The sequence below is a fragment of the Fusarium venenatum genome (assembly GCF_020744135.1).
Source record: "Fusarium venenatum strain MPI-CAGE-CH-0201 chromosome Unknown EDB82scaffold_3, whole genome shotgun sequence".
Lineage (NCBI taxonomy): Eukaryota > Fungi > Ascomycota > Sordariomycetes > Hypocreales > Nectriaceae > Fusarium > Fusarium venenatum.
The window spans coordinates 6,736,355-6,751,030 of record NW_027072131.1 but is presented as its reverse complement, the minus strand read 5'-3'; the positions used below and the strand labels follow the sequence as shown (position 1 = coordinate 6,751,030).

Below are 14,676 nucleotides of genomic sequence, written 5' to 3'. Positions count from 1 at the left end.
TTCCCCACATGACCTACATGAGCATTATCCCTTGGACGCCTCGCATCATCGAAGACCATCCCGAACTTTCCATCAGCAAAAGCACTTAAACCTTAAGGCAACCCTTCCACAGTCCGCGACCTTTTCGACGACATCGTACTCTCAACGCACCAACAACCAAAGGAACCTTTGATTGTGAGCTCACCTATCGTCACTATGGCTTCCAAGACCAAGTATCAGGCAGCGCCCCAGAGCGACCCAGACGACGACTACACCCACGCGCCCCCCGCCTATGCTGAAGGTTCCGCTGCTCGCGATGAGACACAGGGCCTTTTTGGTGCGCCCCGCGACAGCGAGGACAATCTTCCCGATGACTTCAAGGTAGGAATAGATGACATTCGCGCCGATAGTTGACAAGCCACTGACATCATTTACAGTTCGGCGGCTCTGTAGCTGAGGCTACAGTTGATATTCGCAACCAGTTCGTCCGCAAAGTTTACACCATTCTCACTGTTCAGCTCCTTGCCACTGCTGGGGTGAGCAGCCTCACCTTCTTCAGCGCCGGCTACAAGGACTGGATCCAGAGCCACCCTGGCGTCGTTTGGGCTTCAGTATGTTCACTCTCGTGACTGAAATCAATTCACTTGAACCGCTAACACGAATGCAGCTTTTTGGTGCTATGATCTTCATGGGCCTCACCTACTGGAAGCGCAAGTCCTACCCAACCAACCTTCTTTTCCTCTCGCTTTTCACTCTTGCCGAAGCCTACACTATCTCTGTTATAGTGTCATTCTATAAGACGTCCATCGTCCTAAACGCTGTTGTCCTCACTGCCGGAATCTTTGTCTTCCTTACTCTTTTCGCCTGCCAGACAAAGTACGACTTTACCTCATGGATGCCTTATCTCTTCGGTGCCCTCTGGGGTCTAGTCATTTTCGGTTTCATGGCCATGTTCTTCCCTTACAGCTCCACTGGTGAGCTCATCTATGGTGGTCTCGCCGCTCTCATCTTCAGTGGTTACATCCTCGTCGACACTCAGCTTATCATGCGTCACCATCACGTCGAGGAGGAGATCGCCGCTGCCATCAGCCTTTACCTCGACATCATCAACCTCTTCCTTGCCATCTTGCGCATCCTCAACAGCCAGTCTAACAACTAAGCGTTATTAGTCTTTAAAAGTGTCGACATGGCATAGAAGCAAGAGCTATGGCATGGTAGCTTGATTCTGATGTTTATTCCTGTGTTGCAAAGATTGTGTGCTATACCGGCTGGCTCATTTGAGTAGTACCTTAATATGTATGGATTATGACGGTTCCCTTTTCGGGACCGTAAGAATTGGCGTTTTCTGGAGAGTTTGCTTTCTTTTCCTTGACGCCATTTCCCGTAGTATCTCGACCTCGAATCGAGACAATAAAACAATACACAGAATTATACACAGCCACATCATCATTTTAGAGATACGGTTAGGCGAGCATTGAACAATAAATCGAATTACAAGAAATATTGAATTTATTTGATATCAGCATTAGAAGGCCAGTAGAAAAAAGAAACAATCAAGGACGTGTCGTCCAAGGATGGACAACGTTGTACGCCAACGTAAGTCTAGCATGACCACAAAATGGCACTAGGACACGGCGAATGTCCTATCCGCCGCTGATCTGCATCCATCGTATCGTAGTGCACTGGTGTCTTCATCCTTAGAGACACTCTATGCGAGCCGTGTTCCTACAACAGCCACACATGGCAATCCTCCCTTGATTGCTTCTAACAGGTTTGCCGCCTGCCATCAGACTCCCACAGCAATGCAGCGGAAGCGTCATGGATCATCTGATGGATTGCGGACAGCTAATGGCGAAGCAGGTTGGCGATGAAAAAAAGAAAACGACAACTCAGTTATTCAGCAGCAGGGGGAATATTCTCATCTTTCTCTTCAATCATAGGAGAGGAAAAACCAACGCCAGCAATCGACAATAGTCCAACGTCGCATTTTTAAAGCACCGCAAAAGACCTAAAATGTGAAGTGGTTGGTCTAGTTGAGCTGCTCCTCGCCACCGTTGGGCTCAGGTGTGCCAGCGTTCTGAGCAGCGGCCTCTCGTTGCATACGGGCCTCGATCTCACGAAGCTGGGACTCGCGAGCCAGAAGCTCTTGTCGCTTCTCGTTGATCTCACGCTGCACCTTGAGTTCGATCTCGCGCAGCTTCTCCTCCTCTCGTCGAAGTTGCTCTTCCTTGAGGCGGACGGACTGGGAGGCAAGATCCTCAGGGTTCATTGAGCTGTCGGCACTAGAAGGGGGTCAGCATTGCACTTGTACTGGATTTTGTTTAAACTCACTTTCCAGAAGCACCATCAACGGTCTTGGACAGCTTCTCGGTACGGTAGTTCTCGTACAAGAAATCATGGGTAATTTCCTTCAGATCAGCCAAGTGGCTGTGGAGCAGCGCAGATCGAATAGCGAGGAAATCAGAGTGACGAGGGTTGTCAACCTCGACAACACCCCAAGGGTAATGACGGGCGCGAACCTTACGGCCACCAATCTCAACAACATCCTCAGATCCAACAATGGCAAAAGGCATGAGGCCACGGAGCTCAGCGTTCTCCTCAACGGTGTCCTCGTCATCCTCCTCAATATCGTAGGGGAAGTTGTAGACGGGAATACGGTAGTGCTCGATATCCTCCATAACAAGCTTCTTGGACTCGGCAAGCTCAGCGGGGGTGAGTGAATCGGCGCGGCCAATGACGGGGATAACGTTGACGCGGGGGGCGAGTCGCTTCATGAGCTCGATGTCGAGTTCTCGGAGACTTTAACAGTTAGCGGAGATCAGGCATTGGCAGAAGTGATGAACACGTACCCATGGCCTGTAGGAGTAATGAAGTATAGCATAGCGTGCACTCGGTTGTCTCTGAATCGAGGGTTACGCTTGATACGGGACTCTTCGGCGAGAATGTCGTCGTATTGCCTCTCGAGGTAGCCAACGATCTCTGAAAAGCTAGCTTCGTTGTCAATCTGGTCACCGAAGCCAGGTGTGTCGACAATGGTCAGAGAGATACGAGTGCCCTCCTCATCAAGCTCAAGCTCTGTTCCTAGGTCAGTTAAGTGTATCAAAGCTATCGAGAAAGTTGTTGCACCCACCGACAGTGATGGGCTTGATCTTAACACCATCCTCAACGTGCGCGCCGCTAGCATCGTCGGACTCCTTGTGCTCAAGCACGCTCTTTCCGCAGAGAGTGTTGACAAAAGTGGTACGACCTGATAATTGTAAGCTTTGTTGTTTATATTGGATCGCAGGGAGGTGCTGTATGGGCGATTGCAGCATTCCCTATGTGGTAACGTACCAGTGCCTGAAGCACCGCAGACCATCAGGCAAAACTGAATACCCTTCTTGACATTCTTCTTTCGGCGGATCATCTTCTATTGGGGATTAGGTATTAGCCAACTGCAATGATTACACGGTAGTCGCGTGAACGTTTGGTCCGGTGAACCATGTGGAAACGGTAGCTTTATCGGCGGGAACAGTCAACATCTAGGGGAGGTGGAACATACGCCCATGGACGACATTTTGAAGATCGGTTTCGGGGTGACGGGATGAAGCTTAAAGGTGAATGAGCGGCAACGGTAGGATTATGTCGAGAACACCAAGATCGAGCAACGACTCAAATCGAGTATGGTTTTGCGGTGGTTGAAGTGGAAACTTGGGGAACCTGAACCAAGGGGAAAATGTTAAAGGAGGCTAGGAGCCAGGAGAGAAGGATACGGGTCGTGTTGGATTTGGGTTGCTCAAGGGGTTTGGCCAATTTCACACCTGGCCAATCGCTCCTGCTCTAGGATTCAGGGGAAGTACCTAAGCTAGAGTGCCAGTGTCCCATTTCCAGAGGGGGACGGCAGGTGCACCCCTACAAAATCCACACTTTGGGTGCCCCGACGCCCTGTCAAGCCAGACCGCCTTCCCGCCCAAGGGACCACTTAGCGGACCCTCACAGGCCTTGCTGTGGCGCTTGCTTGCAATCAGAGCTTGTCGTTTCGTTTCATCACGTGATGAGCGCCACAGCAGCTGGGAATGGAAGTGTAAGAGTGGCTGACTGCATCTTGTGGCTACATGGTACCGTGACGCGATTAAGTGCCATGTCGAAGTCAAGGAAGAGTACTTTTCTCTTACACCAAACATTGTCTTGTGTATGTTCCCGTTTTTGTACTTGAATTACTTGCATCGTGATACGTCTCTTTTGTTCTCCATAATCTTTAACTCGACATTACTTGGCGTATATTACTGCCTGTCTTCCTCAATAATATACAAACCCTTCGGTTACGCAGGTACCGTACCAGCTGCATTCACCAAACAGGTGGATCTGTAAGCGACATCAAATACATTGTCAAGGCGTAGACTTTGAGTTCATCAAGCTTCGAGATGCAACTCTACTTACAATAACTCTCGTTTGAAACTTCTTGCCGAAGCTTTCTCCTTATTCTGAGCTTGAGTGTCGGCAAGCCAGGTCCTTAACATTACCCCTCCCGGCTCTTACGCCGACCTACCTTGACAGATACATTATACAGTACTCGTACACATCAACCTATTCACCATGAACGTACGACCACCCATCGATGTTTCAGGCTCCGAGGCTGTCTTGTCCGTTTCTTTCAACAATGATGCGAGTTGTTTCTCTGTCGGCCTTGATTCCGGTATTTGTGGTGAGTTCTGAACTACGAGCTTGGTGTATAACTTCACTGACCGTTGTGTCTCAGTCTTTCATACCAAATCCTGCCTTCTCAAAGCCTCAAGAGGTATGTTTACTTTGGTCAAGAGGTTTTATCGGTGTTCTCACAATCCTGTAGATTTCAATGCCGGCATCGGCCTCGTTCAAATGATGGGCACGACTAATTACCTGGCTCTAGTCGGCGGTGGCAGGTCGCCCAAGTTTGCAATGAACAAAGTAGGATTATCCCGGAGCTTACTAGTAATATCACTAACCAATCACTAGGCTATAATATGGGACGATATGAAAGGCAAGGTTGCTCTAGAAATCACGACTCTCACAGCAGTACGCGGTGTTCAACTGGGTAGGGAACGTATCGCCGTTGTCTTGCAGAACAGCGTCCGGGTCTACTCCTTCACTAAACATCCAGATCTACTTCATATATACGAAACTGCAGACAACCTTGCAGGCCTGTGCTGTCTGTCGGACAAGAAGCTCGCATTTCCCGGTCGAACTGCTGGACAAATACAACTCGTCGAGTTAGCGACTGGTAACGTCAGCATTATTCCAGCCCATTCTTCTGCACTAAAGGCAATTGCTTTGAGCCCGGATGGCGAACTTCTAGCCAGCGCGAGCGAAAAGGGTACTCTCATTCGTGTCTATTCCACAAGCAACTGTGCAAAGCTTGCCGAGCTTCGCCGTGGTATCGACCCTGCTACTATCTTCTCCCTTGCCTTTTCTCACTGTGGTACTATGCTCGCCTGCACTTCGGACAAATCCACTCTACATGTATTCGATGTACCTCATCCGCGAAAGTCAGGGATGAACCGAAGTCAACAGATTGGTACTCCTGGAGCTGATGCTGGAGATGGAACGGGGAAGTGGGGTATTCTTAGCAAGATTCCTCTGATGCCTCGAATGTTTTCCGACGTTTACTCCTTCAGCTCGACGCATTTCGAGGCTGGAGATGAAGCTGCGATAGGAGGGATTCCTTTCTCGGAGAGCACTGTCCTAGGAACATCCCGGCCACCAAAGGGTATAATTGGGTGGATCGGTAATGACAGTCTGGTGGTCATAGGTGCAGGACACGACGCACGATGGGAGAAGTTTGTTATCATAGATGGCGAAGATGGAAAGCGACATTGCGTTAGGGAAGGATGGAAACGGTACTTGGGTAACACATGAATTAATGGGAGCTGTGCGACAAAGCTAGCTAATGATGACAAGGAGTATGAACTTTGATGTTGGGTAGGTCAGGAACGGCGTTTGAGAGGTTCAGTAATTAGAACTGTTTTGGTTCGTATAGCGTATTGCATTAGATAGTAAACTGCTTTAATCCTCACGACGTCTTGGCGATCGACTTCTACTTCGTCGTTTTGGCCTTCTGTCAGGGTCTTCGTCTCTGCGCCGTTTATGCCGCGACTCGTCATCGTCGTCCCTATGTCTTCGGTGCTCTCGGTCGCCATCTCTTCTTCGATCTCGATCATGGCCACGGTCCTCGTCATCCTCTTTTCTTTCTCTCCGTCTGTCTTTGTCCCCTCTCCTCTCTCGGTCATGGTCGTCGTCTCTATGTCGACGTGATTCTCTGTCTCGGTGGCGCTCCTCTCTGTCCGCAGGACTCTTATGTCGTCTTGGCCTGTGATGCCTATCCTCTTCGTCCCCATTTTTCCGTGACCGATGCGACCGATGGTGTCTGTGTTTGTCTTTGCGATCCTTCTTATCTGCTTTGCGCCGTGCTTCTTCGACTTCTTTCTTCTTCTCTTCGATCAGGAACCCCTTCATGGGATCATCGTCGTCGTGTTCTTGCATCAAAAGCGCAAGTTCTCTCTCTTCAGGCAACATCGGTCGCTGCACCTCTTCCTCTTCGCTGCTCTCATCTTCTGACACAGCTTGACCTTCTCGCTTAAGCATGTCCTCCCAGCCGACCTTGAACTCGTCTGGATCCTCATCATCCCGCATTTTGTATCGCGCATGGTCGACGCTGATCAGGCGACCGCTAATATCCGCTCCACCAAGGTTGTCGACCGCCAAATCGGTACTTCTCTGGTCTTCATACTTGAGCCATCCGAAACCTTTTGACTTGCCAGTCTCTTTGTCACGGGCCAATTTCAGCCAAACTGGTTCTCCGAATTGGGAGAAGATTGTAATAACATCGCCTTCGGATAGCTCGTAGGGTAGACCGCCAAAATAGACGTAGGCAGTGTCGCGGTAGTCGGTATGCCAGGAACCTTCTGGAGTGCTGAGCGCGTCTGTTAGCAGTGTTCAAGGGGTGCTTTCAAGGAGTATTATGAAGACCTACATTCCGTTTTCAATTTCCTTCTGGTTAAGCGCTTGGATCGCGCGTATTTTATTCATTGTGTGATTTTAGTTGCTGGCTGCGCAACTGTATGAAGAGTCAAAAATTATTGATGTTGAAAGTCGCATTCAACGTCAGAAACATCCACTGAAGCTTCAGGGGTCCGTGCACCACACTGTAGCATGGGACAATTTCCGGACCGAACGCTAAATGGACGGGGTATCGGCCAAGTGCCAATGGGGGAGCAATTGGTACCTGGCAACCCTCCACTGAGCTGGCCACTTTGGGCTTTTTGGTGAAGCACAGCGGTCGACGATATCTACTACGTACCACAAACCACCAAGACCGTTGAAACACAACTTTCCTCGCATTGGACAGCCTGAGATTGCGATACACGGCGGTCGAGTTTAACGACTACATCATCTTCACTGCCGCAGCGCGGAAGATGCTCCTACAGCAACTCTAATACCCGGTCAACCTCCTTTAATATTATCGAGACAACCCCAAACGCGTATTCTGCCAGAACGTCTGTCCAAGACAGACCCGTCAACAAACTTCAGATCCCAATTTCGACCGGAACACCAATCCATGACCTAAATTGTCTCGAATTCGACCTACAATTAGTCTGCCAGCGAGTTCGCTGAGCTGACTACTGGAGCCATGGCGAACAGAGTATCGATCTATACAACAGGTTCAGGCGACTCTGAAGGTCGCGATGGCGAGCAAAAGAAGGACCTTTGGACGTCTATGCTCGAGTCCGTCGCGAGCGGCAAACGACTACCGGAGAAGAACCTCATCGTTCTAGGTATGCAGAGACGAGCCAGCCATATCAAGGAACTCGATTAGCTGATCACGACTCTATCAATTCAGGCGGTTCCCCCGAACATCAAAGAGACTTTCTTGATTCTCTTTCCAGCTCCGAGCCAAGGCGCAATGCGGACCGGCTTAAGATACCACCGATTGCCAATAACTTTGCGCTGGGCTACACATATTACGATGTCCTTGACGCCGACCAGGATGGTTTGTAAATACGTTCAACGCAGCTTTGGGCGTTTAATTAACATTTCTAGATACCTTGGCACGAGTCTCACTCTATTTTCTTTCTCAACCGTCTACCGAGTTCGCTTCCTTAGTCGCGCCCCTCCTTACCCCAGAGACGATCCCCAACACTTCTCTGATCATCCTACTAGACTGGTCACAGCCACATCTATGGCTGCGACAAATATGGACTTGGGTTCAGGTGATACAGGAGGTTCTCAAGAAAGTTGACACAGATCAACACGCTCTTATGGAAGAGGTCATGTCTGCGTGGAAAGAGAGAGGCCGAGGAGGCGCGGCAACCAATCTCGACGGCACACCTTCAGCTACAGCAACTGGCAGTGATGGAGATAGCTCACTGCCTTTGGGACCAGGAGAGTGGGAGGAACCTTTGGGTCTGCCGCTCTGCGTAGTGTGCCAAAACGTAAGGTACCACTCGGAAGTTGACAAGGGTTTCACTAACAAAAGTAGGCGCAAAAAATGGAATTCCTGGAAAAGAATCAGGCATGGAAAGAGCCTGATTTTGATACTGTATTGCAATATTTGCGAACAGTTTTGTTGAGACGTCAGTTCATTCTAAATCACGAATGCCAGGCCTGGCCACTAACATTTTACAGATGGCGCTTCTCTCATCTATACCTCACAAAATGCGCCCTCTCAGCTACCGTCTCTTATTCATTCCACTCTTGGAATCACATCTCTCCTGAAGCGTCACCCACTAAAGCATAACGTTATCGACCGCGACAAGATTGTGGTTCCCACCAACTGGGACTCATGGGGCAAGATTCGTGTTCTTGGCGGAACATTTGACGCCGAGCAGGTCTCTAATTCATGGTCCGAAGATATCAGCACTCCCCGCGAGTCTATGCGCTTCAATGATGATGACCAAGGTGAGGTGGATGAAGCAGAGTTGGAGGAGCGGCAACAGAAAAGTGCGATCGCGCGTTACGAGGGATGGTGCCGTGACCCTAACAGCGGCGGCTTGGCGGTTGTCGAAAATGCCATGCATGGCGAGAAGTGGATCGCCGTGGAGAGTGACGATACTCAAGACTTTCTCGAGAAGCAGCTCAAGATCCTCGAGGCATTCAAAGCCAAGCAGCCAGAGAAGGGTTCCGATAACGCCATCGCCCGCAGCACGCGTCATATTGATTATAGCAATGACGAGAAGAGTATCAGCGAGCACATCGGCCCCGTGCAGTTCAACATGGGCGGTATCCAAGTTGACGCTGATGATATGTTGCAGCGTCTTAAGGTGAGTCGAAATTACCATCACTATTCAATGCAGACAAGAACTAACATCAACAGGATCGTAATGCGTTTTCTTCATCGCCCAGTAACGAAGAGGAGGAGGCCGAGTCACCTGCTGCTGCCATGGCCAAGGACTTTGACAATGAACAACTGCAGAGTTTCTTTACTGGTTTGATGAACCGCAAAGGCACAGCAGATACGTCCCGTTCTTGAGTTAATGATGCATAAACAACCAGACTAAGGAAATGCGGCTGGCTTATTTCTTTCTCACAAGATAGTCTACAACATGAATTCTAGTGCTCGATAAGTGTAACGACTTTTGGCGATAGGGGGCGGTGGCCAATGTAGAATACGGAGTAGATACCCCTGAAATGACAAATTCTATCACATTTTGAATATCCATATCCGAAACTCTGTACTCTGTAGAGGAAAGCATTTATTCGCTATTTAAGCCTTCCACTCCTCCATTGGTGGTTGCAACATCACACCACAAGTGTCTAGAGCCAATATGTGCTCTTTCTCATTTGATCTAACACTAGCCTTTCCACGTAAACGCCTTTGGTTTAGGAGCATCGCATCCGATATATAACATTAGTTGTCTGCAGCTAGTCCCTTCAAGTTGTCAACCTCGCTGGTTTGTATGTCACATTGACTTGCGGTTTTTGGCTGCCCAGTCTCGCAGTAACAACGCTTCCAAGCAAGCCAGGGAACAGCCACGGATGTTGCCCAACTTCGACCTCAAACGCATTTATCGTCTGACGGGCCTTGGTAGCAAGGTTTTCATCCGACAACAAGCTTGCGAGTCGGAAAAGGTTCGAAACGCTGACAGCGTTCGTTGATGGGAGTGACGTATCCATGCCTTCCTTCAAGCGAAGAATTACATATGGGCTGTTGGCTTTTGTCGTAAAGAAAGCACCATCAGCATCGTAGAACAAGGAGATTTGGGTTTCTGCAGAAGTTAGTGGAATGTTACACGAATAGGGGGAACAGAGTGTGACTTACGCTGCAAAGTATCAGCGAACTCAAGGTACTCCTGATTCTCCGTCAACTCGAAAAGGTCCAGCAGACCTTGGATCAGGTAGGCATAATCATCTGCAAAGGCAGCGTTTCCCCTTTCCCCAGACCATATCCTGTAAAGAACCTTCTCGTTGGCATCCCATAATCTTTCTTTAATACAGGCAGCGGCGCGCTCTGCCGCACTCTTGCACCTGGAGCTTTGCTCCGGCCTCAATGTTCTCAAGGCAGAAGCTGCCTTTGAGAGAGCTGACATGACAAGACCGTTCCACCCCGCTACAATCTTGTCATCTAATTCAGGGCGCACACGCTCCTGTTCCCTCTTTTTCCTCAAAGCTGCCTTTCCCGTTTCGATGTACTCTCGAACCTTATCAACCGGAGTGCTGAAGTGGTTGCTAAGCTGTTCAACGGTGGTCTTGACGCGTAGTATGTTTTGGTCAATGAAATCGTCGTTGGGGTCGTTCTCCTCGCTAACGTTTCCATCCTTGTTCACATTCCAATACGCCGCCAGGATGGGACTCATGTGGCTATCAATGTCGTCCAGGACTGATTCGAACTCACGCCACGTCCAGACGTAGTAAGCGCCCTCTCGCTTCTCCTTGTCGCCATGTCTATAATAAGAATCAGCAGCTTCACTTGAAGCAAAGCCACCCTCAGGAAGGGCGATCGGAGAGGTGGTGAGATACTTGGCAAGCTCAAGAACAACATCCAAGAACTCGCCCTGCTCGCCCCCACCGCTTGCCTTCCAAGCGTCTATATATAGGGAGAGCAACTGCGCGTTATCGATCACAAGTTTCTCAAAGTTAGGAATGCTCCAGTCCGCTGTGACGGAGCAACGAGAGAAACCAGTAGCTCCAATATGGTCGTGTAGCGCTCCGTCACGGATCTGGCGCAACGTATCCAGGGCAATTTTGGTGGCGTGTTTGCATTCGTCTTCTCCAACGACGTCCTGGACGGCCTCCGGGGCTGTCAAGAGCCCCAGCAAAAACGTCAGCTTCGGAGGGATCAAAAATTTGGGTGCCAAGCCAAAACCTCCATATACTGGGTCGAAGGTGCCGACGATATTCCTGTACGCCTCCTCCAGCTGATCCAAATCCAGCTCCTCTGATACAGTTGTGCTCCTTTCTTGAGTGACAGTCGAATTACTGGGAGCTGGTGCGCCCCAGCCAGCAGGACCCAAAGCTGAGGGTGCTGAGATACTCCTTGTACCCAAAGTGCCCTCAGCTGCAAACTCCTTGAGTTGCGCAACAATCTCGGTAGCCTCCTTTCGGCATCGAGCTTCTTGGTCACTCCAGATATCTCGGAGTTTCTTGAAGATAGTAAGAGAGTCGAGAACCTCGTCAGTGCTATCGCCATTGTGGTGTCGTCGTCCTGCAGGCCCGAACCAGTAAGTGCCACCAAAAACTGGCTCCAGGTTCGGCGTAAGGAACGCATTCAAAGGCCATCCACCAACATTGTGGACGGCTTGGACGTAGTTCATATAGATAGCTTCTATGTCAGGGCGCTCCTCTCGGTCAACTATAACAGGCACGAAAGACTCGTTTAGTACAGCAGCGGACTCAGGGTTAGAGAAGGTCTCGATTGACATAAGGCGACAAACTTAAATTGTTAGCCATCAAAATGCAAAGCAAATCTGACGAATAGATGATCACGCGACTTACAGTGGCATGCCTTGTAACCAATATGAAGAAAAATGAGTTTGTTCTCTTTGCGTGAACGCTCAACTGCCTCATCGTCCAGGAGCTGCCATGCGACCAAGTCCTCAGCATGATCCCGAATGTACGGGCTCCGACTGGAGGCGGCGCGGTTTTGCAAAGGCGAGAGGGGCTTGGGTAAGCTCGAAGCTGATTCATCGCTACTCACAGGTGTCGAGCGCATGGCTATGGCAGACGCGGTGAGCTCTGAAGCTACCATGGTCAAGGTTTGGACTGGTCTTGGTATCGGTGATTGCGTTGTTGTTGTTGTTGTTGTTGTCGTCGTCGTCAAGCTGCGCGAAAGGCAACTCGTGTCTATGACTGACTTTTGCCTTGGTGGGGAGGGCTACAGCTATCTGTAACCAAGGGCTGTGTTTGACGTACGAATAGCGATAAGGCTGATGATGTAAGAGCTGTATGTAGCTCTGCAAAGTGTCAATGAAGCTATCTCTTGACGTCGTATTGGTGTTGATGTCGGTATGGGAGAGATAAGCGAGAAGGATCCATGCAGACAGTTACAGTTGGAAGGTAGAAAACAGTTCCGGTGATTAATCACTCGGCAGTAGAGGCAGATTTATTAACGGTGGAAGCTTCCCGACTTTTGGCTGGATCCCAGTAGAAGCCGAGTACCTAAAAGGTAGTGACCTCAAAGACAATTCAGCGGGGTCGTCTTCCATGGCAGTCGTGGCGGGGGTCATTTAGCGCTGTTTCCGTTTTAGGAAAGGCTGGGATCCTCTTTGCATCGGCTCTCGTGAGTCAAGCAACAATAGTGCCGTGTTCATGAGTCGTGTAGAACATTTCCCCCTCGGCTTCAGGGGCTTTTTAAGAGTAACAATGGACCTAGGTAAAACTTGCTTTCTGTTTGCTTTTTCTAGCACTGCCGAATAACGGTCGCGCTTGCGGCTTGATATTAGTATGCGTTGCCTGATAGGTGAATTTATCACTTCAGTTACCCTAGACCCAAATCATGTAATCGATGGGCAACATGAATAAAACTCAGGCCAGTACTCAAGAGTCGAACGATTGATAGACACACATTCGATAGGTAAAAGAAATTCATCTTCTAGAGGAACTACTTGACCTCTGACTCTAAATATTGAAACTGGTCAATACCTGGGCCACACCATAACTATCGACTCTGTCGTCACCACAACCAAAATCATGATTCTTATCACACCAATCACAAACATCATCATAATATCTTAACAACGCATACAGAAGAAATCCAAGCTGGACACCAAATGTTAGCTTTGAATCCGTCTCCCGAAAATATGACTATGAAGGTATAGTCATACCTCCTGAGTTTGTTGACAGAGTGACACTAAGCAAACAACAGGAGCCTCAGTATCAGGGAACACAGACAAGTAGCACAGAGAAAATAAAAAAGGATACTGATTCATGGGAGGAAGTAAAAACGGTTACAGCATGACTTGTTCTTCAAGGTTCTTAAGTAATAGCTCCTTAAACGGGTATGGAATGTTTGTGGAACGCCTTGGGCCAACTACCACCCCAAACCCTATTTACAAAATGTAGAATAATTCTCATCTCTCCTATTAACAGAATCATTGCGAGATGTCTAGCTTCGACCCTTCAGTCGTCAAGGCTGGCGAGAGCCACACAACCATTGAAGAAACAGAAAACCAAGTCAGCCTGGCTTATGGAATGGCTATCCACGAACTCGATATCATCCTCGAACTGGTCAATTTTATCCAAGAACCTCCAGGAGACGACCCTGAAGCCCTCAAAGCTTACTGCGACCGAACCACCAAGGACGTCCGAAGGCTACTTGCAAGAATCCACATCAGCAGCGGGATATTGAAGGCTCGTGATGCCCAGTTCCACTACCACGCCAAACGTCTACGCACAACAGACCGTATCGATCGACTTCGACTTTGGAATCGAGAGAAGAAGCAAGAATTGGAGGCAGCCAGATTGCGGGACGGAGAACGAGGCTTTGAAGCTGCCAGCAAACGGCTCGAGGAGCAGAAGCGGGTGGTGATCAAGTGTTACAAGCTGGAGAGTTTATGGGACAAAGCAATGCAGCGGGAAAAGTCTGCTAGTACTCAAAGTGACGAGTTGTCTAGCGATTGCGAGACAAGCATGGAAGAGTAAGGTTTTGAGCGACAAGAAACTCGCTTTCAGTGTCAGGATCATAACGGCAACTTTGTTCGGCACAGTGGAACTTGTCATATTTTGTACGCGGGTACCCATCAAGCAGCAAAATACAGTGGTTCCCGTAATATTAGACATGCGAAGAAAGACTTGATGCAGTTACTGAGTGGGTGCACAAGTGGCATTGGCCAGGCATTGACGGGTAGAGATGTATGACATGATACGACTATGTGTTAGAACAGAGCAAGCATAAACAAACAAGTTCCACAGACTGGTAGAATGTTGATGAAATGTTGAAAAGAAATAAAGTTACAGAGACGATAAACGTTAACCTCCGGATATGGTCATGTCGCGAAATTAAGTTAGATTTACCAGGCCGTTGTAGCGTAGCCAGACAATTGTTGCAAACAGGTATATTCCGCGATAAAGCCTTATATGGTATGAAAGAAGGTATCGGAATTCATTTGACATGATTAGTATTGAACGTGGCTGAATCACAGATCTGATGCGGACATGATGCTGTTAAGCTGTGTTGTTAATGCATGCATTTGATAGTAGACTCTTGTAGAGTGGATCAGTTGTCGTTGTCTCACCCCTCCAACTTCT

The 14,676-nt window shown here is 49.0% G+C and overlaps 7 protein-coding genes across 7 annotated transcripts; 4 read left to right on the top strand and 3 right to left on the bottom strand.

Annotated features, from left to right (window-relative positions):
- The first annotated feature begins 28 nt into the window (after positions 1-28).
- EDB82DRAFT_509619 (inhibitor of apoptosis-promoting Bax1-domain-containing protein) lies at positions 29-1,480 on the top strand. Its single transcript, XM_025728731.2, has 3 exons — positions 29-360; positions 417-590; positions 647-1,480. Exons 1-3 carry the CDS (start codon positions 196-198, stop codon positions 1,136-1,138), a joined length of 831 nt encoding a protein of 276 aa, XP_025583069.1. The 5' UTR covers positions 29-195; the 3' UTR covers positions 1,139-1,480.
- Positions 1,481-1,980: 500 nt separating this feature from the next.
- Positions 1,981-3,829, bottom strand: EDB82DRAFT_274016 (Septin-domain-containing protein). Its single transcript, XM_065607363.1, has 6 exons — positions 3,521-3,829; positions 3,313-3,388; positions 3,110-3,226; positions 2,829-3,054; positions 2,311-2,778; positions 1,981-2,261 (listed from the first exon to the last, which is right to left on the bottom strand). The coding sequence occupies exons 1-6, from the start codon at positions 3,533-3,535 to the stop codon at positions 2,009-2,011; spliced, it is 1,155 nt and encodes a 384-aa protein (XP_065464220.1). The 5' UTR covers positions 3,536-3,829; the 3' UTR covers positions 1,981-2,008.
- Positions 3,830-4,442: 613 nt separating this feature from the next.
- EDB82DRAFT_273973 (WD40-repeat-containing domain protein) lies at positions 4,443-5,927 on the top strand. Its single transcript, XM_025728728.2, has 4 exons — positions 4,443-4,663; positions 4,718-4,756; positions 4,808-4,905; positions 4,954-5,927. Exons 1-4 carry the CDS (start codon positions 4,555-4,557, stop codon positions 5,851-5,853), a joined length of 1,146 nt encoding a protein of 381 aa, XP_025583066.2. The 5' UTR covers positions 4,443-4,554; the 3' UTR covers positions 5,854-5,927.
- EDB82DRAFT_273976 (uncharacterized protein) lies at positions 5,927-7,079 on the bottom strand. The gene is made up of 2 exons (XM_025728727.2): positions 6,968-7,079; positions 5,927-6,907 (listed from the first exon to the last, which is right to left on the bottom strand). The coding sequence occupies exons 1-2, from the start codon at positions 7,021-7,023 to the stop codon at positions 6,001-6,003; spliced, it is 963 nt and encodes a 320-aa protein (XP_025583065.1). The 5' UTR covers positions 7,024-7,079; the 3' UTR covers positions 5,927-6,000.
- A 158-nt stretch (positions 7,080-7,237) lies between these two features.
- On the top strand, positions 7,238-9,653 carry EDB82DRAFT_509612 (dynein light intermediate chain-domain-containing protein). The gene is made up of 6 exons (XM_065608819.1): positions 7,238-7,769; positions 7,835-7,984; positions 8,035-8,426; positions 8,474-8,567; positions 8,620-9,254; positions 9,308-9,653. Exons 1-6 carry the CDS (start codon positions 7,625-7,627, stop codon positions 9,461-9,463), a joined length of 1,572 nt encoding a protein of 523 aa, XP_065464219.1. The 5' UTR covers positions 7,238-7,624; the 3' UTR covers positions 9,464-9,653.
- Positions 9,654-12,574, bottom strand: EDB82DRAFT_450030 (uncharacterized protein). Its single transcript, XM_065607815.1, has 3 exons — positions 11,926-12,574; positions 10,253-11,863; positions 9,654-10,199 (listed from the first exon to the last, which is right to left on the bottom strand). The coding sequence occupies exons 1-3, from the start codon at positions 12,176-12,178 to the stop codon at positions 9,865-9,867; spliced, it is 2,199 nt and encodes a 732-aa protein (XP_065464218.1). The 5' UTR covers positions 12,179-12,574; the 3' UTR covers positions 9,654-9,864.
- Positions 12,575-13,095: 521 nt separating this feature from the next.
- Positions 13,096-14,215, top strand: EDB82DRAFT_273910 (uncharacterized protein). The gene has a single exon (XM_025728724.2). It carries the CDS (start codon positions 13,531-13,533, stop codon positions 14,068-14,070), a length of 540 nt encoding a protein of 179 aa, XP_025583062.1. The 5' UTR covers positions 13,096-13,530; the 3' UTR covers positions 14,071-14,215.
- The last annotated feature ends 461 nt before the right edge of the window (positions 14,216-14,676 follow it).